This window comes from Labrus bergylta, chromosome 16, assembly GCF_963930695.1.
Source record: "Labrus bergylta chromosome 16, fLabBer1.1, whole genome shotgun sequence".
NCBI lineage: Eukaryota > Metazoa > Chordata > Actinopteri > Labriformes > Labridae > Labrus > Labrus bergylta.
In genome coordinates this window covers 11,773,359-11,799,251 of record NC_089210.1, presented here as the reverse complement: position 1 = coordinate 11,799,251, position 25,893 = coordinate 11,773,359, and the positions used below count along the sequence as shown (strand labels likewise).

The following is a 25,893-nucleotide window of genomic DNA, read 5'->3' as shown; positions in this document are numbered from 1 at the left end:
CTACATAATATGTATATACATTTTATTTCTCTGCATTCTTCCCGCAATGGTACGTACTCTATGGAAGCCCATTTCTGCCAGTAAAAAAAAAAAAAAAAACATTACTTTATAGCTCATAATTTTGATTTTTTTTATCTCATAATTTTGACTTTTTATCTAATTATTATGATTTTATATCTCATAATTTTGACTTTTTATCTCATTATTATGATTTTCTATCTCTTAATTATGACTTTATTATTTCTATTTTTATTAACTGGCAGAAATGGGCTTCCATAGTACTCTGAAGCAGTAGCTCAAAATGTTAAACTGAACAGGGTTCAAAGTTCCTGCGTAGCAGAATTAATAAAAAAGGAGGACGGTTCCAACAAAGTCCAAAAAGTTCCTCCGGTCCAAAAACGCCTAATATCAACTCTCTGTAAGTATTTCTGTTAGTAGTTTTGATGTTTCAGTTAGTTTGACTTTGGTGAAGATGAAGCCTATAGCACCTATAGACATTTCCAAAATGTGACTGATTATTTAAACTGAATTAAAAATTAATTAAGATAAATAAGATTTTTTTTTTTTCTAATGAAGCAGGTTCTGCAAAAGGATAGCATACTTGTAAGGTACAAAACAACTTGCAAATAATAATAATAAAAAAACAAACTTGCAGCTAAAGGACACTTCATGGGCTCCTGTACACATCACGACTTCCAATTTATCTTAAAAAAAATAAAAATAAAATAAACAACCGTAATATTCTGTCAAAAACTAATCTGTAAACAATGAATTTATGTAAACAAATATGTCACTCAAATAGCATCGGAAGCACGCTTAAAACGTTGCTTATCGTAATTTATATTGGTTTACGTTATCACATTTGTGTCGGTTCAGTGGGACTGCAGCGTGTGGGTAGTGCACATCTTCACCACAGCGACACTTCTGTCGGACACAGACGGAGAGAGCGAGCAGAGACTCTGCTTGCTGCTTGGGTTCAGAAAATGGCCGACAGATTTTCTAGGTTCAACGAAGAGCGTGATTTCCAGGTAATGCATGCAACAAGAATGCACTTACGGGCACATCATGACGCGTGTTGACATTTCATAACACAATTGGGGAGTTAAATGATTTCGGACGACTTGGAAATGTGAAAACCCGTCTGGTGCATTTAGGTCTTGATGACGCTTGTTAGCACCGCAAGCTACATGAGCTAACGCTAAGTGCACTGCGGCTCTTTTGGATTTAAGTTCCCTTACGTTTCTGGGGTTGGCTACGTGCTATGTTTGACCCATGTCGTGTGTTATGAACCGTGCATTATACACAACAGGAAGTCTTCCAAATACCACCACAGCATTGGAAGTACAACCAGCTTTTTAGTGACCTTGGGTAGACTGGTTATTTATCGACATATGCTAGCGATGCGAAGCTAGCTAGCAAAATAGCTAACGTCTACGCACATTGGAAACCCTACAGCATTAGCAAGAAATAGCTGTATCATTTTTGACAAAACACAACTAGTATTACACTTTTACATTAAACTTATTGCAGTAAGTGTTTGTTATTCATTGTCATGACATGTATTCGCCTTCGTTATGTCATTAAATATCAACGATATATTTCAGTTTCACAATATGTCCTCTGCTCTCCTTTCATTGGTGTTTCTCTGGTTCTGTAGTTTTTTTTTGTTTGTTTGTTTTGTCAAAGTAACACCAATCGTCGTGCCAAATAAACAGTTGCTGCTTACCATTTAAAACGTGATTAATAATACTGCATTAACACAGGGGTTTTCAATTCAACAGCAGTGCTGGAGATGGACTGGCAGAATCTCCCAGTCCATGTTTGAGCTGTTTGTCTTTAGCTCCTTTATCTGTAATCTAAGGCCGCACCCAGTTAAACAAAACAAAACACACTGCAGACAAAATAAGCTTAGTCCACAATTTCAATCAAGGGTTTTTTTAATTAGATATTTAATCACAGAATCTCTCAGATCCGTCAGGTGGCTTTTTATTTCCCCTGCCTTACCCAGCATCCAGTCATACTTGGTGTCTTCACACATTGTAAATCTTCCTTGCAGGTTTTTAATTCTTCAATATAATTGTCTCCAACTGAAATTGAAAGTGATACATCTTCAGTAACCTTTGTGTTTCCTGTGCCACATAATTTCATTACTGAATCTGTATCGCCTTAAGATCAATTTAGTGGTTTCAGTAATTATGATTATTATTATTTTTAATCCAGAAAAATATGATCAAACTTCAGTCTTAACAGGGTGACGCTGACCTAGTGGTTAGTTTGTGAACCCTATGTACAGAGAGGCTGCAGTCTTCAAAGTGGGCGGCCCGGTTTGAGTCCAGGGCTTCTTTGCCCTATGTAATCCCCCCCCCCTAATTTCTGAGTCTATCCACTGTCTCTACAATAAAGGCATAAAAAGCCCCATATATATAATTCAGTTTTAAAAGATCAGGGAATTCATAGGTGATGTGCTGAGTTATAAATGGCTTTCTTCATCAGTTCGAAAAAACCATTAACTTTGTCCATTGCTTGAATAAAAGAATGAGTCCTTGATGTTTTTGTATATAAATAAATAAATAGTGACTGTATTTGGTGCCCATCTAAAGAACATTGGCTTGGTCTCTCTCACCTGTGTGGGCTTTGTTCTCCAGCGGTTTGTGATTGTTGTCGAGTAAACAGTGATGTTCAGGGTCAGACAAAGGACTATGATGAATAATCTGAACACCAACCCAGCATCTCTTTCTTACATTTTGCTGACAGCTTTTCTGCTATCTATAACATCCACATTAAAGAGTTTAATTTTACAGGAGAGTAAAGCCTAGTTTAGGATTAAGGCATTTGGTTTAATAACTGTTAAAGAAAGAATAGTGATACATTTTGCTTTCTAGCTGAAACCCTTTACAAATTTGTGTATTTGTATAAAAAAAAACATTTGTGGAGCGATTTTTTTTTCTCCCTCCATACCCTCTGTTTTGGTGTCCAGTGGGAACTCTGCATTCTGCTGTTTTGTCAGTAAGAGGTGAATTTCTGTATAGTCTGAATGAGTCTGTTGAGAGCTATTGCATCGCAGCACAGTAGAGCTCTGTGTTTGAGATCTGCTGTGAAGGCATTCATATGTTCAGTATTCAGAAAGTTTCCCTCTGACTCCACAGACTAAAGCCTGCTGCCAAGCAACCAGTGCAGGAAACTCCTACAGACTGTCTACCTAATATCGACAGCACAACAAGTCTAACAGCTCTGTCAGCTCTATTGATTTACATTGTTGTTGTTTGAGCCATGACATGTAGACCTTGAGTTCTAGAAACACACCAGTCAATTTATAAGCTTCCATGGAGGTGTCTTGCAGAAGTTCTCTTAATTCTTATGTGGGATGGTGTGCATCAGTGTAGTCAAAATGTACTCTTTGCTTAATGTTGTCAAGTGCTGTGCTCATGGAAGATTAATGTTGGGTCTTTGTAAATAATATAATAAAGAAAGAAAGAAAATGGTGTAGGCCTGCTCTTTTTGCTAAGTGTATTGAGAACATTTGTAATGAAGCTATACAAATATTGATTGATTGTTTGATTGATCTAATAAACATCAATGGACAGAGTGATGATCAATGCAAGCAGCATTGGCATAAGAAAAAGTGATTGGGTAGGTAGGATTTGTGCTGGTATGACAAAGTGGTCTGAGCAGTAGAGCTGGGGAGGGGGAGTCATTGATTTATTCTCAAGTAAGTCCTATGCACTTCCTTTGCATCTCTCCTCATATCCACAGCTTCACTGGAAATAATGTCTGAAAGTGTGGCATCACATCGCCTCATTATTGCAGGCTAATTTGAGCAGTTGCTTATCTCTGCAAAACCAGATTCCCCTAGAGAGTGTGTGGGGTAAAGTGTCTTTCACAGACAAGCCCATATTCACATTGTCTTTTTACGGCAATGTTAGCCACACATCTGTGTAGCTAAGCTGCACATTGTAAGTCTTCTATTATGGTAAGAAAAATGTAAATATTCTGCCGTGCATCCCCTATCATTTGATGAGTAAGTAAAAAAAACCTCAAAATTATGCATGTTTTGTGAGTTGGTTCACAATTTTGAGTTGTTGATGCTTGTCCATTGCTAGTAGCTGCAAGCCCCTAGTTAATAATGAAATGACTACTAGACTACTTGAATCGTTCAATTTTCTGCTTGTGTGAAGGTCACACGAAAACAGACTCACAAACATGACCTTCTTTTCTCCTCTGCTGCTGAAGAGAGGAAACCATCTGTCTCAGGGCAGAAACTGCTCTATAAACAACCTACTTTTGGTTTGCAAGCCTGTTTGTTACTCACACTCTGTGCCAAGCAGGGCACATACTCAAAAAATAAAGGTTCAGTAAGTCTATACAGAGCTGTGATCCAAATTCTAGAAACAAACAAGGAGGAACAAAATCTTCACTGATGTTTGACTGAACTTAAGCATTTGCTTGCAGACATGTGAGCTATACTTTAAACCTTATTTTAAAAGCTCTTTTAAAAATGAAATAACTGGATGATTGGAGATGTCATAAGGGTATAATGAGCAATAAATTGATTAACACATTCACATTTATATTTAGCATATCTGCAGTTTTTCTTTAGTGCATGTCAGTTGTATCAATGCTGCACTTTCTGGGGTTTTTTCTTTACTCATTATTGTAAGTCTGTGTATTCTTCAGATAGTTATTATTTAGGTAATGTGAGTTTTGCTTTTATGTTAAAATTAATTTCTATCAAAAAACTTAAGTATTGTTATAATTCTGCCCATTATGCTGAATGGTAAAACAAATGAATTTTGCCAAGAAGAGACGACAATGTGAATTATTTTTGTGCTGCTGGTAATATAACTACTACCAAGTACAACAAGTTATATTAATCAAGCTTGTTTTTTTTTGTCTAACGGTACTCTAAATACAAAGATTTTCTCAAAATTTGCTTATCAGAATAATTAAAGATTTTTCTTCTGTTAATAGTCTATTTCTTTATGCCCTGTCACACATCAAGCATGACTGAGTTCTATGTCTCTAAAATGAGCCTAAATGTCTGTCACTCAGGGTGGGAATCACTTTGACCAGTATGAAGAGGGCCAGTTGGAACTGGAGCAAGCATCCCTGGACAAGCCCATCGAATCGGTAAGGCAACATCTATCATTAGGCACTATTGGACCAGCTGTGAGATTGGATGAGTGGTCCAGGGAGAAATAAGAAGCACACCTTTTTTACTCAGGTCATCCTGTACATGTAGATGCATCCAGTGTTTTCTTAAACACACTCGTCACCTAACCTGTAGAATCACCTGTCTCATGTCCATTAATACCCTTTTAAGTCCTCCCCCCTTCCCATGTCCTCTGCCTACTCCATTACCACAGTTACAATAATGTAAGAACTAGATCTACCTGTTTTCATGTAGAGCTTACAGATAAATGTTTGAAACTTATGTCAATCTCCCATTAGTCATTCTTAGTCATCTTAGTACTGAGAGATGAGATGACTGTTGTATGGAGTGGATAAAGCACAGTTATTAATGCTTGTTAGGATATATTTTAGCTCTTCATCCATTTTAAACTAATCCAAAAGACATTTAAGAGATTATAATAAGAGTAATATGAGTTTATTCTGGATAACAGTGCAGTTTCTCTTCCGAGACATTCAGTTACACAAATGATCTTTATTTATATATAACACTTCTAAGGACCTTTTCCCTTTTTTTGGATTTAACTATTTAACCACTGATTTGAATTTCAAAGGGGGGGTTTCTGAACTACAGAGCAGACGCATGTTTTGGCGTTAATTTGGATATAAAACAGCCTAAATTTGACAAGTATACATCAATTTATAAGTAGGATCACACAAGTCTGGTAATGAATAGAGGGCTGTGCTTGTTCCACTCCAATTAGCAACCAAGAAATAGACATTAGATTGTGTGAATGGCTACATTTGTGTTTGAGTGAGTGGGTTTTGTGTAGCTTTAGAATTTCTGTGTTAGTGTATAGTGTTTTTGCCTATAGGACAGTTATCTTATTGTCCACAACTTGGGGTGTTCGACATTTCTCTCCTGCAGCGAATTGGCCCCTATTAGCTAAGCAGCAATGACCCGGTTTGTATTTGCACGCTCTGCTTTCTTACTCCTATCTTTAGGGTCCTTGTAACGCTTCTCTGACTGTCTCTCTCTCTCTCTCTCTCTCTATCTGTTTCACTGCTGTCACACTCTACATCTTTATTCTCTCTATCTCTCCCCCTCCCTCCCTACTACACAGTGATTCGGTGTACAGTACCCTCTGTCATTCTGTGCTGGCATGGTGCTTGTGCAACTGGGACTGCATTTTTCGCTGAAGAGGCACATAAATAATAGCGCAGGGAGCTCTTCTCTTTCTGTCTTTCCATCTCTCTCCATCCCCCCTTCTGTCTCTAAAGCACTGTGGTGAGCAGGCCCAAACTCCTCTAACCCACAGTGTAAGGTCACCTCTCCCTGACATTATATATGTGCTCTGTTATACAATCACACAGGATCAGCAGCCGGGTACAGATCAAAGTATAGATTTTTTTTTTTTTTTTTTTTTTTTTTTTTACAGTTTCATTGAGCAGCAATCTCAAGCTATGTTAATTGATTATGTACATAATTGAGAAGTTTAAACATTTGCCCTTTTTTTACATCAAGTAAAAGACCTGTAACCTATAATAATGTCACTGGGGCACTCTATTTTTCTGTTTTTATTTAGATGGCAGCATGAGGAAGTTCACTCCTTATTAATAATAAAGACAAATGTTTATATTTTTTGTTATTTTTCCCTGAACAAAAACATCTGTTGTCTTAACATGTGTTTCTGATAGCCAGAGTCTAGTGAACCAAGAGCATTTGAATATTATATCCTGGTTGAGTTTTATGCATGACGTACATGCTCACAAGCACATGCCAACAACCCTCTGTGTGTGGGTGGTGGAGAGGGAGAAAAGAATGGGAGAGAGGTGGCCTGCTCACCTGGCTTGAGTGGCTCTTTGGCTCCTGCACTATTATTTGTGGAGGGGCACTGAGGGCCACGCTGCAGCATCACACAGTTCTTCACACATCTGTGTATAAAAACGGCCACATCAGAGGTGCTGTAGGCTCTCACGTTGTCACCAGTTATTCTAATACTTGCACACCAGCATGTTCTTTGTGGCATGGAAACAAAATGGTGGAAGAGTTTTTATCTGCAGGCAAGTTACCATAATAGTTTGCCACTAATAAAACATTTTAAAGGATTTCAAATGTATTTTGTTTGCAAGATCAAATATACCAACATATTAGCCAAACGTCTATCAGCAACTGCCAAGATAAAAGATGAGAGAAATGTATCAACTCATGCTGTGCCTGATGCCTGTATGCTAGGTATGAGCTACAGTACACTTAATATCTATAGTTAAATATTAAAACACATAGCCCTACATTCATTATTTAACTATATTGTGAGGCACACAGGTCTGTCCATCTCAGAGCTGTCTGTGAATGCTTCAGCCCAGCTTCTTGGAGCCCCTCCCCTGCCACTTACTGTGTGTGATCTTTAGGCAGCTAGAGGTCTGTGGTACTTTATTGGGATCTTTTTTCTCTTTCTGTCTTTCCCCTTTTGGTCTTTGCTCTTTTTCTCTAACATTGTTTTGCATTGCATGTGTTAACTTGGTAGCATTCAGTACTATTTTCTCACAACACTCTGTCCTAATCACAACTACAGATGTCCTCCCAGACTCATACTTCCCTCGTCCCCTGCCCCTCCCAGTCCCTCCACCCTACCCTCCTTCTCTTTACCTGACCCTGTCCCTGAGCGATATGCAGCGGGCAGCCTCAGAGTCACTGTAACCACACATAACCACCATACAATTGAAGAAACACACGTTCAACAGCCAAAGATGATTTTTCCTTATTATCTAGATGGTTAACATTTTTGAATCAGCTAACTGTATCATAGCGTTTTGATACGGTTAACTCTTACTTCAGCTATATATGTTTTAAAAAAGAAAAGAAAGACTGTCAAACAATTCAGATTGTGACTGATATTTTTTACAATCGCAGGGGTTATGCATTCATTTCTGGGGTCCTGTGAATTATTTATTTTTTCCTTTTGTCAAAAATGGTGTAAGACTGGAGAAAAAAAGTAACCCTAGAGCACACGTCTGTAAACTAGTCCGACCAACTTGTTTCATACTTGGGAGACATAATGACACTTCTAGCCAAACCCAAAGAAGGGCTTCTATTTGATATAAATGTTGGAGACCCCTTCAAAATTCAGTGTCATTAACTCAAGAGCACTTTGATAAACTTCCAGTTGATGAATTGTTCCTTCACAATAATGAGGTAAGTATGTATATTTAATCATTGTATTAAAATCTACTTTAATTGGACTGTGCTTTTCTGTCATTTCCCCAATCACATAGCTAATGAAATCTTTAATCCCCTCATGTTAGTCCGAGCATCAACACGTAACCTCTATTTACTTGGAAAAGGGAGCCTTCTGTTTTAAGTGTTTTTTAGAACATTCGTTGTTTCCATTCGGCCACACCTGCTGTATTTGGGGCTGACAAAGAATGTAAAGAGCAACAAACACAAGGGAGCTGTAAGAGTTCATGAGGAGCAGCAGACAGCAGTTCCACCTTCAGCACTTGCCAAAAGACATTCTTCAGAGACACTAGAAAGGATGATGAGTAACTGCTGCAGCCCACCTTTTGCAAGAGAGAGCCTGTGCCATATTTCAAAACAAGCAGAGTTTCAGATCTGTTGTTTGTTAGTATGAGGTTTATTTAGGTTCTGTAACTTAATATGGTTGGATCATTCTCTTAGGTTTTCTTAGCGAGAGCAATCTCTTATCCCTGCACAGGGACTCAAACACACCGGTACTGTACACATATATATAGAGACTCTAAGTCTAAGTCTATATGCTGTACATGAGAAGCATTAAGATACCTACATACTCTGAGGTCTTTAGGCGAGGTCCCCTGCATATCACTTCCTTGACCCACTTCTCTCTCCATACTGTGCCAATGACTACACAGTGCACACTTTTAAAAACCACACCCTCCTATAGATATCTTTTCTTTGGTTAACATTTTGTGTTTTCCCCTTTTACTGTATTAACAGTCAGTTGGTGGATCTATTGACATACCTACCTTTTCTGTTTGTGTAAAGTATTATGTTTGTTTTAAAGCAGAGAGAGTATTGCATTTTTAAGAACTAGAGAAGCAAGAAGAATTGCAGTTTGAAAGCGTTTGGCCGGTTTCTTACGTTGTGTCACGTGTGACTGTTTCTTTGACAGCCCAGTATTTTAAAGCCAGGTTCGTATGGAAATGCCTTCACTCCACTTGCACTGCTGTTGGACTCGCCGTCGTTGCTTCCATCCGTCTGTCTGTCTATTCTTTTGGTGCACTTATTTGTCGTTAAACACACAGTCTGCGCCTCATCTCCGCCCTCTAATTTTTGCAAAGTCCATTCTGAACCTATCCTCTTTATCAGTGTCATCAGACACAACTGGTGCCTCGTCAAACCTGCCCTTCCTGTTTTTATTTTCTTTTTAAAATTTTGCTGAGATAAGGAGGACAAACAGATGCCTCTATAAACACATGTAAGTCAATGTCGAGCTTTCTAAGCTTGCAGAGGTTTGCAGTCATTCTGCCCTCATTGGTGAGACTTTTCTGACTATTGTAATAAAAAGAAAACATCAGCTTACAGATAGTGAAGATGCTGAGCAGAAGTATTTATCAGGCAGCTAGGGAGCTTAGGGTAGGGAGCATTCATTTTCCTCCTTTCTCAAAGCTTCAGTAGATCAGATAATCCTCAGAATCAATATAAATGATCATGTGTACAGTGTTACTGCACCATAATACTGCAGTAAGGGACAGAAGCATACCCAATGTCAGCTGGAGGGGAGGTGTTCAATGCAGCAAACTCTGCAGTGTTTTCCTACACAGTGAAGTCAGTGGATGTGTTGTCCACCAGGAAGAAGGCAACAAATGCCAATTGCCAAAAAGCCTCAAATTCTGTTTACCTTTATGTGCAGGACCTCCCAGCAGGGAAATCTTAAAAACTGTGACAGCATTTTTTATGTAGTGCATTTGTATTGTAGGCTGTCTTTTTTACACAGCAAAGATTCCTCTCTTATCTCATCTGATAGCGGGACAGGATCTGATGGTCACACAGTGCAAACATGGCTCATACATCCATGGAATGGAGGGAAAATAGAAACAGGAAGTGAAGCAGTCCAGCCTCTCTCTCGGGGCTTAAAAGCAAATATAAGACAGATCTTTTGGATATATGTATTATTCCACTTTTCATAATGGATAAGTGTTTTTTTTTTAGTAATTACTGAATGGGGCAAAGGAAGGCAACAGTTTGCGCTGAATTACCACACAGTGGTTACCAAATGGATTATGCCAAATTGATCCTTTTTGACACCTTGTGGGCAGAGATGCAGTGTGCGTGTGTGACTACCACTCCCCTTCTCAAGCACTAACCCATATAAGTCCAGCTCACCTCCACCACCCCAGAATCACACCTCCACCATGGCTCAGCCTGCTCTGTTCCGACCTCCTCTTTTGTCAAAGAGAACTAATTGAGCCCTGTTGAGCCATCACCCTCCACTCTGTGCCTGATCCAACCGAGACTAACACACTTGGAGTTTTGTTCACCTGCCCTCCACCTAAAGCCCATCCCTTCCTCTGTATGTGTACCATTCACTGTGCACTACTAACACCGACGATCCTTTTTGTTAAAAGTATTTAACAAAAAGCTGCATGCTGTTTTTTTCCAACACATTCACGTTCTGTTTGTGAAAGTTGATGTCAATCTCTTTGTGATTATAAATATCCTTTTTGTTTGGTTTGTATGTTTTTTGGTAGAATGCAGCACTCTGGTGAATGTTAGTTAAGCTTGGAATAGTTATAATCACAACATAAAAACACTGCTTATTAAGAAATCTCATTGTTTCCTTGTTTATTTGTGCTTGAAGATGTGCTGTAGTGTGTAGTGGTGGGATGGTCTTGCATTTCACTCAATGTTTTTTTTCCTGCTGACTCATACTAGTGATATAACAGTCTCAGACACATGCACATTTGGCCTCAAGTTTGCTAGAAATTCCTGTTGTGTATGTTCTCGCTCTCTCCAACCTCATTGAATCTTTATCAGTTGCCTGATCCTTTCCACAAAAATAAGTTTTGTTAACTGCTTTAACTGCATATGCATACTTTCTCAGTCCACTGTAAACATAATGATCAAGCTGCCTTTGATACATTTATACCTGCTAAAAACTATCACAAAGCTTTGTAAAGGCAATCTAGTTTTAGAGTTTAGATAGTAAAGATATGGATGATCAAACTAGATGTTTGATAATAGTAAGAAAATGTAAAAATGGTAGGGGCCAGACTATTGATAACAGACCAGAGAGGCAGGAGGTTGCTAAAGAAATGCACAACATCTATTTCTAGTACATCCAATGGGGCCACATGCACACAACGTCTCTTCTTGTTCACCTGCACACCCACATACCCCCTCACACGTGCATATTCTGTCCACCCTGGGCCTTGTAATGGTAATCCAAGGCCCACAAGCTCCACTACTATCTCTACCTCTCGCTGTATTTTTTGTGACAGCTGCATACGTTTCATGGTGCTCCCCTTGTCATGGTTACAGAATCACAGCAAGCTTGGAGTTTCTGGTCTTTGTTTTGTTGATGCAAGATTTCCATACCTGTTCTGTGTCACTTTTCTTTGTGTACTAAGATCTTGCTCTGTAGTGGTTCATATATGTATGCGTGTGATACATATATATTACCCTCTCCTTCCTCCTCCTCAGTTAGTGGATGTGACTTGATGTGTTATCTTTATCTTCCAAAACAATAGAAATACTCATGCCCAATTTATTTGCCTTTTCAAAAAGGTTTTTAAACTGCACTCCTACTGAAACTGGGTGTCCTGTAGTTTACAGGCTACACATAGCCTCATGTATCATAGTGGAAGCTATCCTTCCTATCAGTCTCCTACACCTCTATCTCCCATGTCCTCCCACCTCCCCTACTGCCCTTACCACTCCTTGTGCTGGAAGACACTGATGTTACACGCTGTAGGTGATGTGGAAAACGATAATGATGATGGTAGTGGTGGTTGTGCTGATGATAGCGTGATCTGAGTGTTTTCTTTAATTTATATGTTTGTTTTTGTTTTTTTTACCAGTGCCCACGAGGGAAAAGCTTCTCTTATTATTGGAATATTTTTGGTTTTTTTCTCCTCTTCTCTCTGCTAGGATAACATCGGGCACCGGCTGCTTCAGAAACATGGCTGGAAGTTGGGACAAGGCCTTGGCAAAACCATGCAGGGTAAGGAATCACTCTTCTCTACACAAATGTTCAATGTATGCTGGTGGTACAGGGCCACTGCCCTCTGTCATTTCTTTCCCCCTCTCATTTCCAGGTATTTTGTATCAGCAAATTTCCTTTTCTCTTCACACTCTCTTTCTGATCTCTCCCTTTGTGTCTGTTGCTATGTGAAATAGATTTTTATTTAGAGAACCATCGTTACAGTTGTTCCTGTTGCTCTCATGCTGTTGTTGACTGAAACTTAAAGAGGGAGGAGGATAACGGATGTTCATAGATGGCAGGGGCTGTGAGATGGAATTGAGTGATTGGTCATCCAATGTCGCATTTAGTTTACTGAATTTCTGATTAAAGGCGGCCTTTCAAAAATAGAAGGTTAAGTGCATGCAATTTTGTCCACATACAGTTTCTGGTTATGGTGTCATTGCTGATATGCAGCCATCTATAGCTTATATCTTCCTTAGATATTACTTTCTTCACCAAATACAAACATCTTCTGATAAATTAAAATTTTAGCTTTTTACTCTGGTTTCATTAGATACATGGGAATTAATTATTTATTATTCAGTAATGCAGAAGTGATAATGAAGATAACACAATAAACCCTGGACAAACAAATCAGCAAATATGTTGGCCAGAACTCAATGCATCATGGATGCTTCTTTGCAGCAGTATAAAGAACTTAAGTTAAGTTGAATAGACAAAAATTTTCTTTGGCCTTTTTTGGGCAAGTTATATTTACAGACTCTGACCTTTGGCGATGAAACTGTACCCAATTCACAACCAAGGCACAGGCGACAGTCTAAATTTCAGTCTGTGTGGATTATGTTTCTACTAGGTTTTACTGGGGCTTCAATGGAGGCTCTTAATGTTTGTAGTCTATTTCACTTTTAATCTCTTAAAGATGTATCTACACTACTTTAACATTGAAAGTTTGTCTAATATTTAAGATAAAAAATGATTGTCCCTTCATTATATTGAAAGACAAACCACATTAACGCTCTTTGTGCTCTGCACATGAATAAATTCTGCAAGATTTAGAATGCATTCAACTAGTTTACTAGAAAGCTTCAATAAAGAGGTTTGCTTTCTGGACATGAATGTAAATGGATGGTCTAGTGACTGCACAGAGCTGAGTGTGCAGGTTGGTCTTGGCTAACATCAGCACCTCATTAGCTCAACCCTGCTGTGCTCACAGGCTCATTGGTTCAGAGGCACTGCTGCAGAGCCCTGGCATGTGTCCACTGAGCCTCTTCCTGTCTCTTCACCCTTTTCCCACTCCTCATCTGTATCTTTATTCTCTCTAACTTTCTTTCCTTTTTTTTTTCAAAGCCTAACCCTTCCCTGTAGTTTCTCCTAAGAGGACAATGCTTAACATTGTCCATAAGTGATGTCATCACTGGCAAGCCAATGAGTCCTTGCAGTCCAATAAGAATGGAGCTTATTTTCCCTCATCATTTCTGGCGTTAATTTTGTCTATCTCCTCTACCATACTCTATCCCCTCGGTCCATACCTTTTTAACCTTGGGTCTATCTGTTCCATTTCTATAACTCTCATACAGAGATCTTTATGCCATTCATTATCTCTGTTGCTCACTTGGTCTTGCTCAAGTGCATTTCTCTCCCTATAAACCCATCATCATTTAAATGAGAAATACCTCTCATTCTGAAAAAAAGCAGCCCCTAGCATATGGCCACTGGTTTGACACATAAATAAAGGGGCCTATAAGGTGGTGTACTTCACTAAGACTGCCAATTAATCTATGTTTCTATTCCTACTTAACCAGTGGGATACATTTATAATACTTTCTTCTTTTTAATTTGTACTAAGAAGGGATTTTTATGTTTTATATGATGGAATAGTCTTGCAGGGAGGTCTGCTCATTAAGGTACCGGTATGTTTGCATTGTGTCCTTCTGATAGAACAGCCATGATATGGAGTGGTCTGGCATTTGGTCATTAAATATTTATTGTGTGAGTTCCCAGAGATGCACAGATCTTATGACAGTATCCTGGCTGCTCTAGCGCAACTTGTTCATGGTCATGAATGGCCTTAGTCCCCAGTCTCGTCTCACAGGTATGTTCAGCATGTCATTGGCCAGGCACCAAAGAAGACCAGGATGCTGTTTTATTCTGGGAAGGTTGAAAACTTCACGGAAAATAAATATGCAGTCTTACTTTCTGAGATTGGCATTTGGTGTCTGTTGTAGTTTATTTCAACCTGGTCTTGAACAGCTGAAAATCTTTTTGATGTGATAAGGATGAATGCTTTTTGCGGAGGAGAGAACACGTTGCAGGGGCTGACTGTGCTCTTGTCTTTGCCACTGGCACCACCAACGTGTGGTTATGTAAGCACCCTGCTTTGTGGGCAGATGAGACTGCGGCAAACTGTGTCCAGCTGTTGTGTAGGAATTAATGGCTCAGTGTTGGAGCCCACTATCTTAAATCAAATTAAGCAGTGCTCTAAGGAGTAGACTTGACTCACAGCACAAATGCACCTTTGCATCTCACTGAAGTCTGCTGGATAATCATTATGATCTTCCTCTCCTTTCCTGTCCTTCTGCCAGAATAGAAGGTTTTGACATTTTGAAGTGAAAGCATTGTGTCCCCTTTTTAAGTTTTCACTGTATTGACTTTGTTCTTATTCTTCTTTTGTCCCTTTTGCCCCTTTTTAGGTAAGGTTTGTTGGACCCCCTCTGTATGTCAGTATGTGTGTGTGTGGGTGTGTTTTCTTTCTCCCACTCTGCAGTTGACCTCAATGTAACATCCCTTTTACAGTATACTGTAGGCTAATGGCCTCTGTCAGCTTCCTCCTCTTTGCTTCATAATCACTAAACCTTTATTATAATCTGCACAAGAGTAAAGTGCTTTGATTTGAACAAAAAAAAAAATCCATTTGAAATCAAGATAAAATTAGGAAGCCATGATTCCATCACATCCCCTAGAATCATCTTCTCAACCTACGTTAGTTTTTTTTCCTCTTTGAGTTTCCGTTGCTGCTGTTGGGTATCTGATTGGCTGTAACCACGTATCAGACTTTGAATGGCTTGCAGAGTAGAGAAGTTTCCCCCCCTCTGCTTGTTTGCCTGTTTCTACCTCCAAACCTGTGAAAATTGTGTATGTGTGTGGTCATTATGTGGGACTGAGATGAGTGTGTCTGTTACTTACCGGGCCATAGAGTCAACTTACAGGGAAAACCTCACCACCCTTCGACATCCTGAATGTCTCTGTCCCCATGGTCACACGCTACCGTCCTCCCCCTGTTTCTTTGCCCCTCCTGCACAGCATGTTTGTCCCAGCGGTGCACTCCTGCCTGCCTAAAACTGTCGCACTCACCTGGGGCTTTAAGCAGTGTTGGAGGTAACACACTGAATAATTACTTTCACATCATGATAGAGTGAAATGCAACACCCCTGCTATTACATTTTTAAGTGTACTTTGGTAAAACTTCTGCTACACAGCAATGCAGACCCCACTCTAAGCACTGCTCAAAGCCTTGCTGGCTCTTTTCTCAGGTACATTTTATGTTATCATGTGTAAATGTGTTCTGGGGTAAAGCACATCCCAAAACAATGTTAGTTTCTGTAAGCTAGCCAAGAAATGTAGGGATATCAGGGAGATTTGCTAACAGGGCTGACAAGCATCTCTGAGGCAAAAAGCTCAAAGGGGGAAAATGGTGGTTGTCCCAAGAATCATCTTATCATCTCAGATTAGATATTTATCACATTTCTTAAATGACAAAATGTTGTCATGGCAATGTGTCTGTACCAGACACTCAAAGTAGATGTTAACTTTTGAATCCTGACTCTCCTCACAATGTACAGCTCCTCTGAAATTAATGATCTAGTGGGTTTTCCAGTCGTTCTGCTAGGCAAAAGAAAAAAGTTACTGGCACATTCTGGTTGAGAGAGCAAGATGGCTAGGCTAGGGGGGATGGGGACGCTTGTTTGGGAGAGAGTGGTGAGAGGATATCCCTGTAAGCACCTAGCCCTGCGTGAAGGGATTGGGGTGGGAGGGGTGGGGGGGGTTGACACACTGATGCCCCTCTGGTAATAAACCCATCAAAACCCAAAAGCCACACTCCCAACCCCACCCTCCCTTCTCTATGTGCCTCAATCTTCCTGCTTAACCAATTGGTGTTTCTTTTTTACAGCGATTTGATCCTGCCCATGTTGTGCTGATGGTAAACTTAGTGGTAAATGTTATTTTATCCCCCAATTGAATTGTTTTTTTTTTGTTTTTGTTTTAATTTTTCCCATTTTTTGTTTTCCTCTCATCAGAGCACCAATGCTACATAGGCTTCCAATTCTCTCTATACTAGTCCTCATTCTGCTGCTTGTATTTTATCATGCATATGTATTACTCTTAGAACATTGTCATTTTGTTTGTTTTCAGTTTTTTTTAACTTTGTGATTCACACCCTGTGATTTAGACACGCATTGTTTTTGTCTGGTCCTTTTTTTTCCACTGGAATGGGTAATGTGGAAGTATTGTCACTGTGTGCTCAGATTGGTGATAGCTGGGATGACTGTAATTGTGCATTAATCTTTAATCCTTGGCCTGGCTTGTGACTTCAGTCGGACTGATCACTGCAGTGGCTGGCTAACAAACCAACACTTCTTTGGTTTCACTTCTCCACCACTGTTGGGTAAAGAGAGAGAAGACACACAAGTCTACAAGTAGAGAGTCTTGTGATCTGTATTAAACACAATTTGTCTTCTCCTCTCACTTCATCTGTGGAATTAAGAGTCCACAGTCAAGCAATGAGTTGAGGTTTCCAGTTCAAAGCTCACCAAGCTGCCAGACACTGCAGTGGCACAGATAGTCCAAGCAGGCCATTGTGTTACAATGCCCATGCATTTATGATTTCCGAATTAATATGTCATTGGGCTGTGATGACTTACTTAGTCAGAAAAATAAGCATGTGCCAGGAAGTAGCTCCATTTATAGTATTAAGTATATTATTATCACACAAATTGACTGCAAACTCAAAACAGCTCCACTAAAGAGTGGCAGATTTGACATGGTATTAATGCCAAAGGGTTTTCACTCTATTAGAGAACACCCTGAACTGTAAGTAAGAAAAGCCACCATCTGTATTAGGCACAGGTATAAAATATATGGTTCTATCGAGCCTATTGCTTTTAGTTATTCCATATGCCCAATGGTATACACAGAAAATTGATTCATGAAAAGAAATTATTAAGTATGTGGGAGGAAAAAAACTGAAACCAAACTGAATTGATAATCACTATCAGTAAGATTGAATATTGTATTTGGCTGGCAACAGGAGCAGCAGACTAGTCCAAATTCTTTTTATGCCTTCTGTGTTGAGATTCCCCTGTCTATCTATCTGTCTGTCTGTCCTCCCCTACCTTCTCCTACCCATACCCATGTTTTACCAGGTAAGTATCCCCATCCCTTGCACTGTCACCATGGCGATACCTGGCCTGTGACGTCACTCTGCTGTAGTTCAGTGCTTGTGTCCTTTTTTTTTTAATTTTTCTGTCTTTCTCTCTGCTTTGTTTGGCTGATTATGAGTGGATTAAGCAATTCTGTGTCAATCTTCAAAGTAGTTTTGATTTTTTTTATATATATTTTATATCTTTAATGTTTCATTCTGTTTTGTTTTTGTTGATTTTTGGTTGTCTTTGGTTTTGTTTATTTTCTACAGTTAATTTCCTTCCGATCTAGCTCTTTTCACAGCTTACGTAATGTGTTTTAAATAGACAGGGGGAAGTAATCTTTTCAGCCCAAGTCACAATGAGCAAGGGGGCCAGGGACAAGGGACCACATTTGGAACTTGCAAGGGGGCTTGCAAAGGTCAGCCAGCCTGCAGACATTTCAGAAAGAGATGATGCAATAGACTTTAGATACTATTGGGAGGCTTTGTTCCCCCATGAAGGATGTCGCAGTGTTGTTCAGTGAGCAGTGGCAGCAGTTGTGCAGGCCTGCTGCAACTCCTTTTATACACACACACACACCAAACACATTGTCCCTCGAGCTGTAGTGTCCTTGATAAAGCAGGCATTCTGGTTAAATAGGACTGCAGCAATGCCTGGGTAAAAGAGGGGGGTGGTGGGTGGTGCTACACTGCAGATCTAGAAACAGATTGGTTTAAAGCTGAAAGTCTTGTTTCTATTGAACTTCATCTTCTAATGAACGAAATAGTGCTCAAAACACTGATGCCATTTACTTAAAAATGACACCTGTAGCTAATTTGAGTTATTCAAAATGTAAATCAGCAGCCAGGTTAAAGGAATGATAGATCAATTGATTGATACTTGATGGCTGCAGTAAGCTGTGAGAATGGCTGGTGTTTGGTTCACTGTAGCTTTCTGGTCTCTTTGCACTTCAAGGCAAAATTCTCTAACCCCAGCACCCTATGCTCTAAAAGCAGGCTGTCTCCGAGCTGGTCCTCTGTCCCAGTCTCAAAAACTCACCAGTCCTCTCTCTGTCTCTTTTACCTCAGGACGCACCGACCCTGTGCCCATCGTGCTCAAATATGATGTCATGGGGATGGGACGAATGGAGATGGAGGTATGATGCTGTTTTTTTTAATGCACATCTTAATAAGATTTTGTCTCAATAAGGACATGCTAGACACAACAGGGAATTAAAACTAGCAAAACCTCATGGACCCATAAAAAAAAATTACCAAATATTAAATCTTATAATATAGTGCTTTCACACTTGCAGAAAACTTCTGATATTTCCAGGAGGAGCTGTACATGTGAACGCAAACAGCCAAGTTTTTTCACTTGGACTTTACCCAGAGTCTCTCCTGCCAGCTTCCCAGTATTTTTTTCTACAACAAGTCTGAGTGAGCTGATGTGAGAATGCAACAAGATATTACTGACCGGAGTCACTGCATAGACTGTATGACCGAGACTTCTACGATCTCTGTTATTTGAATGGCTGCATTGTGTTCTGTACTCCAGTATTTTCTTCTCCGCTCTTTTGTTGATAATGTTATTCTGTTGAGCTACATGTAGCATTGATATAAAGACAAATTCTGTCATTATAGTGTCGTATAGCGGACTCTGTTGCTTCGTCCTCTACTTCTGCATCGGTTTTTTTACGTCATGTCCTAACTCAGGAGATCCCCTGTCCCCTCTCCCATCTGACAGGGATACCCAAACCCCCTTTGAGGTGCATATGTAAACAGCCAGGTCAGGAGAATATCTGGAGCAGTCCTCCTGAAATTATCCATATATATGCAGGAGTGCATATGTGAAAACAGCTATATATATTTCAAAGGCTGTCCTTGGTTGCATACTCACAAAGGACTTCCAAAGCCTCTTGAAGAATAATTGGCATCCATGTCCAAATTCTGAAGTTATTAATCCTGTAAACTCTTCAAATTCCAGAGAATTTAGTTTTGAGTTCTCTAATCAATTTTTTGTCATTTCAGTTGGATTATGCAGAGGATGCCACAGAGAAGAGAAGAGTGCTGGAAGTGGAGAAGGAGGACACAGAAGAACTACGGCAGAAATACAAGGTAAGCCCCCCCCCCCTTTTTTTTTTCTTCTGGGATTCAAAAATAAATCTTAAAAGGAAACAGGAGAACAGCACTCTACTATCTGTAGTTTAGTGGTTTCTTCTGCACTTTAAGATTAATTCACTCTTGTGTTTTTCATCAATAAAAGGACCAGGTGGAAAAGGAGAAAGCCATTGCAAAGGCTCTTGAAGACCTGAGAGCAAATTTTTACTGTGAGCTCTGTGACAAACAGTACACCAAACACCAGGAGTTTGACAACCACATTAACTCCTATGACCACGCTCACAAGCAGGTACTTGTGTTATCATTTCTTATGCTTTTGTGATCACTTGACTGTCTGTTTTTTTGCCTGTGAGAGAAGCGGTCCAGAATTTTTCAGTCACTTATTTGCTTTTGTCTTTTTCAGAGGCTGAAAGAGCTCAAGCAAAGAGAGTTTGCACGTAATGTGTCATCACGTTCCAGGAAAGGTGGGAAGAAGCAAGAAAAGATGCTGCGCCGTTTGCATGAGCTTGCTGAGCTGAGGAAACAACAGAACCGGTATGGATTTGTTTCCTGAGTGCCCTCTGCTGGCCAGTTTTGTGTCCCTTGGTAGCACAGTTGCACATTTTTTATGGTGCAATGGATCACTGTTAAAATGTTTGAGCAAAAAAGCGCATATCTTAAAACAAATATAGATTTAATGTTATTGTAATAATTTGCTCTCACAGCAGTTCAAAACTATTAATTTCCATGCATATTTTTTTGTTTCACAAAATAATGTCAGACTTCTGAATTCTTATACTTAAGACCATCAGGACATTTTGAGGCCCTTTGTGAAGACAAACGCAACATCCAAGTAATTCTCCTGTTGAACTGTCACTGTAGTTGTGTCTAAAATATTTGCAGTTGGAAACATTTTATACTGTCTCACAGTTATGATGCTTTTGTTTTTCAGTACTCCAGGAAGTGGGCCCATGTTCAAACCTACTACAGTCGCTGTAGACGGAGAAAAGGCAGAAGATAGTGATAACGTGACGCTTGAGAACCCAGCTCTGACGGAGAGTGTCCAGGAAGTATCACTAACTGATAGAAGTGAGCAAGCCTCCCCAAAGCCAGCATCAACTATCAGCTTCTCTTTTGGCAAGAACAGTGCCTCCTCCCCAACCTCCAGTGCTGCATCCAAAGTAAGCGTGTCCTTCTCTTTTGCCAAGAAAGCCCCCATGAAGCTGGAGACAGCAGCAGCAGTGTTTGCTGATCACGGGGAGGAGACTATGGAGGAAGAGGAGGGCCAAGAAGGAGAAAAGGCTCTAGTGCAGGAGGAGACATCTGGCTGCAGCATAGACAGCCCTAAGGAAGGATCAGTGGGAGGTGAAGTAGGAGGAGAGGTCAGTATTGTTGTAGCTACAGAAGAGGAGCAGCAGGCTGATGATGGAGCCTCTCTAGCCTCCACCCTAAACAAACTAAAGATGATGATGAAAAAAGAGGAAGGATATGCTGGACAGGAGCCTGAGTACTATCACTACATACCTCCAGCCCACTGCCGGGTGAAGCCTCACTTCCAGTTTCTGCTTTTTATGAAGGCCACTGATCAGTGTCCGAGCAAAGAAGAGGAAGATGAGGAAGAGGGGTCGGAGGAGAACAAGGATGAAGACTGCGTGGGACAGACAGAGCCCAGTGTTACAGAGTGCAAGACTGAAAACAAGATAACGTCACAAGATAACGTCACCTCAACTCCTGATCCAGAGCTAGCTCCGCCGTCTCCTAAATTGAAGACAGATGACTTGTCGTCATGTGCAGCAGATGCAGCTTCCATTGCACCCACCTCCCCCGCACAAAAAACAGAGAGCACACAGGATGCTGAAGATTCAAGGTCTGGTCCTAAAATCCCCACAGGTCCCTTCTTCCCAGTTCTGAGCAAAGATGAGAGCACCACCCTGCAGTGGCCCTCTGAGCTTCTTGAATTCACCAAAGCCCAACCTTCCCTGTCTTACAGCTGCAATCCCCTCTACTTTGACTTCAAGCTGTCACGCAACAAAGGAGCGCGCGGTGGTAAAGCAGCAAAGTCCCCCAAGCCATGTGAAGGGTCCGAGGACAAGGGCCAAGAGATAACCACGTCCACAAATGAAGCAGATACAACTAAACCTGGGACCAGCACTGACAAAGACAAACCAATGATGAAGGGAGAGCCAGGCCAACCAGAAGGTGATGAGCAAAAACCTGCAACAGGTAGCACTAATGCCAAGAAGAAGAAGAAAAAGAAGAAGCATAAGAAGTCCGCAAAGCACTCAAAGCGCAAAGAAAAAGAAAAAGGGACTAAAGAAGCAGCAGAGGGAGAGACTGAGGCAACACAGGAGAAGCCAAAAAAGAAGAAAAAACACAAACGGAAGAAGAACAAAAACAAGGCACCAGATCAAGATGAGGCAACAGGTGATGAAAAATCCAAACCAAAGTCAGAAGACAAAGCTGTTGCCTCTTCTGTTCAGCTGACAACTGGAGGGGGAGGGTCTACAGAAAATACAGGAACAGAAACAGGGAAGAGGAAACGTCCTGCTAAGGAAGTGCCTTGTAAGTCTGGAGCTGATGAAGGAGCAGCTGGTAAAGGCACTGAGAAGGTCAACTCCTCAGAGGAGCACAGCGGTACCAAGAAACAGAAGACTGACTCCAGTGCATCTAAAAGTGCCTCCTGCTCTACCTCGGCCCAGAAGAGTCCCGGTCCTGGTCGACCTCCAAGCAGTGAGAGTGAAGAAGAAGGGGGTTCCAACACTCAGCGCTCACGTCATCATAGGTCAAGTCCTCGGGAACAACGGCGCCACCACAGTGAGGAATCGCGGCGCTCCTGCAGCCGCTCCTCGAGACGTGGGGAAAGACGGGGCAGCAGTCATGGTCGCCGCCGTGGCAAAAACTCCCGTAGTCACTCTTATTCCAGCAGTTCTGAGCGCTCCTCAGCAGGCAGTAGTGCGTACAGCCACCGCAGCCGTAGCTACTCAGACAGCTACAGCGACTACAGTACAGAGGGTCGAAGACGGAGGCACTCCAAACGCTCATCAGATTCTGAATATGAGCGGAGGGGCAGTCGAGGGCGTAGACGATCAAGGAGACACAAGTACTCCTCCTCCTCCTCTGAAGAGTCACGTTCACGTTCACACAGTTACAGCCGTAGGAAGAGGCACAGGCGGCACCACCGGAGCAGTTCCAGAAGCTCTAGCAGTTGGAGCCGCAGCACAAGTGCAAGATCCTGGAGGCGCAGTTACAGTCGAAGCCGCAGCTCAGGTAGCCGCTCCTCTAGCTCCACCAAAGGCTCCCCTCGTCGAAGAGCCCCCCGTGGTCGAGCTGACAGTGACACACAGCGAAGAGACTTCAACCGCTCTCACATCTACCGCTGCCAGTCTCCCCGCTCGTCTTCATCGCGAGCCTTAAACCGCAACACACATTCATCAAGCTCACATGGTCTAAGGTCAGGAGGGTCCCGAGACGCAGGGGAACAGAAAAACAGCCTTACTGCTCGCCAGCTATTGGAGAAGGTTCAGTCTAAGAAAAGCTCTGATGATTCTTCCACAGGAACAAAATCTGGATCAAAGATTAAGGACCCACCACTGGGCTACTTCGGTCCCAAACTACCCCCGACCTTGGGAAACAAATCCATGCTGCCACTCTTTGGAAAGCTACAGGCAGGGAAAAAGCCATTGATCCCCCTCACAAGACCAGATGACGGGGACAAATCAGGAGCAGGGAAGAGCTCTGAGGCTGAGCAAGAGGTTTTCCTAGTAGAGCCTATTAGGGAGTTCCCCCCTCCACCACCACCTCCAGCTCCACCCATTCAGAAGGTTGAGGAGGCCCCACAGACCGCAGTGGTTCAGGAAGAAAGTCAGCACCCCACCGCAGAAGCCCAAGTGCACGCAGAACCACGACCATTGTATGAACAGGAGCCTTCAATGATGTTACCCCAGTACCAAGGTGAACCAGGACATGACCCTTCTCAGAACCCCATGATGGAGTCTCTCATGCCAGAAATGCAACAGCAGCAGCCACCAATGCATGCCTACCCTGCTTACCCACCACCAAGCCTGGAGGAGGACGGCATGGAGGCCGAGGAGGATGGACTGGCTCCTTTGGAGAGTCAGCCTATTACATTCACTCCAGAGGAGATGGAGAAATACAGCAAGCTTCAGCAGGCCGCACAGCAGCACATCCAGCAGCAGCTATTAGCTAAGCAGGTAAAGACGTTTCCCTCTGCCGCTGCTGCTGCAGCAGCTGCAGCAGCTGCTGCTAACTTGGCCCCAGCCCCCCCTCAACCCACCCTGCAGCAGATCCACATACAGCAGCCCACAGTGTCTATGGCCTCAGGCACTTCCATCACCACTGTGCAACACGCCATCCTGCAGCATCATGCTGCCACTGCTGCAGCCATGGGCATACACCCAGGTCATCCCCACCACCCACATCCTGCACATGCACAACTGGCCCAGGTACACCACATTCCCCAGCACCACCTAACCCCCATATCCCTTTCTCCTTTGGGACACTCCCTCGGTCATTCTCTGGGACACTCATTAGGACATGCTGGTTTGATTCCTGCCCACCCGACGGCCTTCTTCTCTGGTCAACCCATTCACATTATACCGGCTTCTGCACTTCACCACACCCCTCTTGCTCTGCACCATGTTCCACATGCCCTCTACCCCACACTCTTTGCCCAGCGGCCCTCACAGGCTGCTGCTGCAGCAGCAGCCCTCCAACTTCACCCACTGCTACATCCAATCTTTTCAGGGCAGGACCTCCAGCACCCACCTAACCATGGCTCTTGAGAAACATACCAAGTAAAGGAGTGTAGTCACAGCATCCAATCACTGGAAGAAAGACTTTTCAAGAACCATCTTGGTTTAAAGATGAAGTCTTTATGACACCATGCAGGCATTGAGACAGGAAACTGTCAATAAACCACCATGTTACTGGCCTACACAGTGCAGCTAGTTTTGGCCACAAAGTGGTTCTGCCTGTGATTGGACAAAATTGTCACTGACTATTTTTCTGCCTCATATGAGATTTTTCTTTTCATACTTTGCCCTGACTTTGTAAAACGGGGAGTATATTGAAATAGACTTAATCAAGAGGCTGGTTTATATTCCAGGTTCAGGTATATAGACACTGAAACTACTGGATCCTTTTTCCACATAAAAATATTACTCTCACTCTTTTTGGCAGCCAAAAAGAGGAATACTGGCTCACAAATGAAGCAGAATCATGTTAGGAGTAAGTAGTTTTGTTGTAACTGCTTGGATTCTGTTACCTTCTGAAACAGACTATTTCATGATTACGGATACTCTGTTAATGTTCTAATAAGACTACTCGCTCTGTTGGACTCATGGTCTAAAGTGATTTGTTATGAAGTAACTTGTACATATATCAGTGTGTAATGTGAAGAATCCCACCAATGATGACCATTTGAAACTATAACTATGGAGTCCAAATCTTTACAACATTGTCACATAGGATCCCCTCTGTAAGCAAGGGGCAATGTGATGTGAGGGGCAGGGGGGGGGGGTTCAACATACCTTTCGCCCAGAGGCAAAGCTCATGTTCCCTGTGGTGAAGGAACACCTGAATGAATTGCACTGAAATATGTACATGGAAGTGGTGCATTTGCATCCTGTAACAATAAGATTGTAGTATACTGCAATAATTGTATTTTTCTGTTTTTAAATTATTTTCTAAAATGCTCTTATAAAGAAGAGCTGAGTTTTTGCTTTTGTGTAATTTTGTAAATAAAACTGCTCTAGATTAACCTATTAACATTCTAGAGGTTGAGACTGGCATTGGAAAAAAAAAAAAAAACATAATTAGAGGACAGACGTGTGTGTATTTTATGAAGGTTGTTAACAAATGACCCTGGCTGGGCTGGCAAAAGAAAAAGAATCATCTGTCAAACAGTAGCAACTCTGTATTTTTTAAACTTACTGTTTCAGCCAATAAAATCTTGAGTCCATGTGTTGTTTCCCATATGTGGTTATTAAATGTTAAATCTATCATTAAACCAGTCAACAGTAACAATATAAAACAACCTGTATCACTTCATCTGGTACAACTTAA

At 41.4% G+C, this 25,893-nt stretch overlaps 1 protein-coding gene across 4 annotated transcripts; it reads left to right on the top strand.

Moving 5' to 3' along the window:
• The first annotated feature begins 887 nt into the window (after positions 1 to 887).
• Positions 888 to 25,791, top strand: gpatch8 (G patch domain containing 8). 4 transcript variants are annotated; one of them, XM_020652466.2, is made up of 8 exons: positions 888 to 1,028; positions 5,050 to 5,127; positions 12,257 to 12,329; positions 18,799 to 18,866; positions 19,741 to 19,827; positions 19,976 to 20,119; positions 20,234 to 20,364; positions 20,762 to 25,791. In XM_020652466.2, the coding sequence occupies exons 1-8, from the start codon at positions 984 to 986 to the stop codon at positions 24,609 to 24,611; spliced, it is 4,476 nt and encodes a 1,491-aa protein (XP_020508122.1). In that variant the 5' UTR covers positions 888 to 983; the 3' UTR covers positions 24,612 to 25,791. The 4 variants fall into 4 exon arrangements, with proteins under 4 accessions (XP_020508122.1, XP_065821080.1, XP_029136727.1 ...); XM_065965009.1 differs by lacking the exons at positions 888 to 1,028; positions 5,050 to 5,127 and adding exons at positions 9,281 to 9,297; positions 16,480 to 16,521; XM_065965008.1 differs by lacking the exons at positions 888 to 1,028; positions 5,050 to 5,127 and adding an exon at positions 6,076 to 6,091.
• The last annotated feature ends 102 nt before the right edge of the window (positions 25,792 to 25,893 follow it).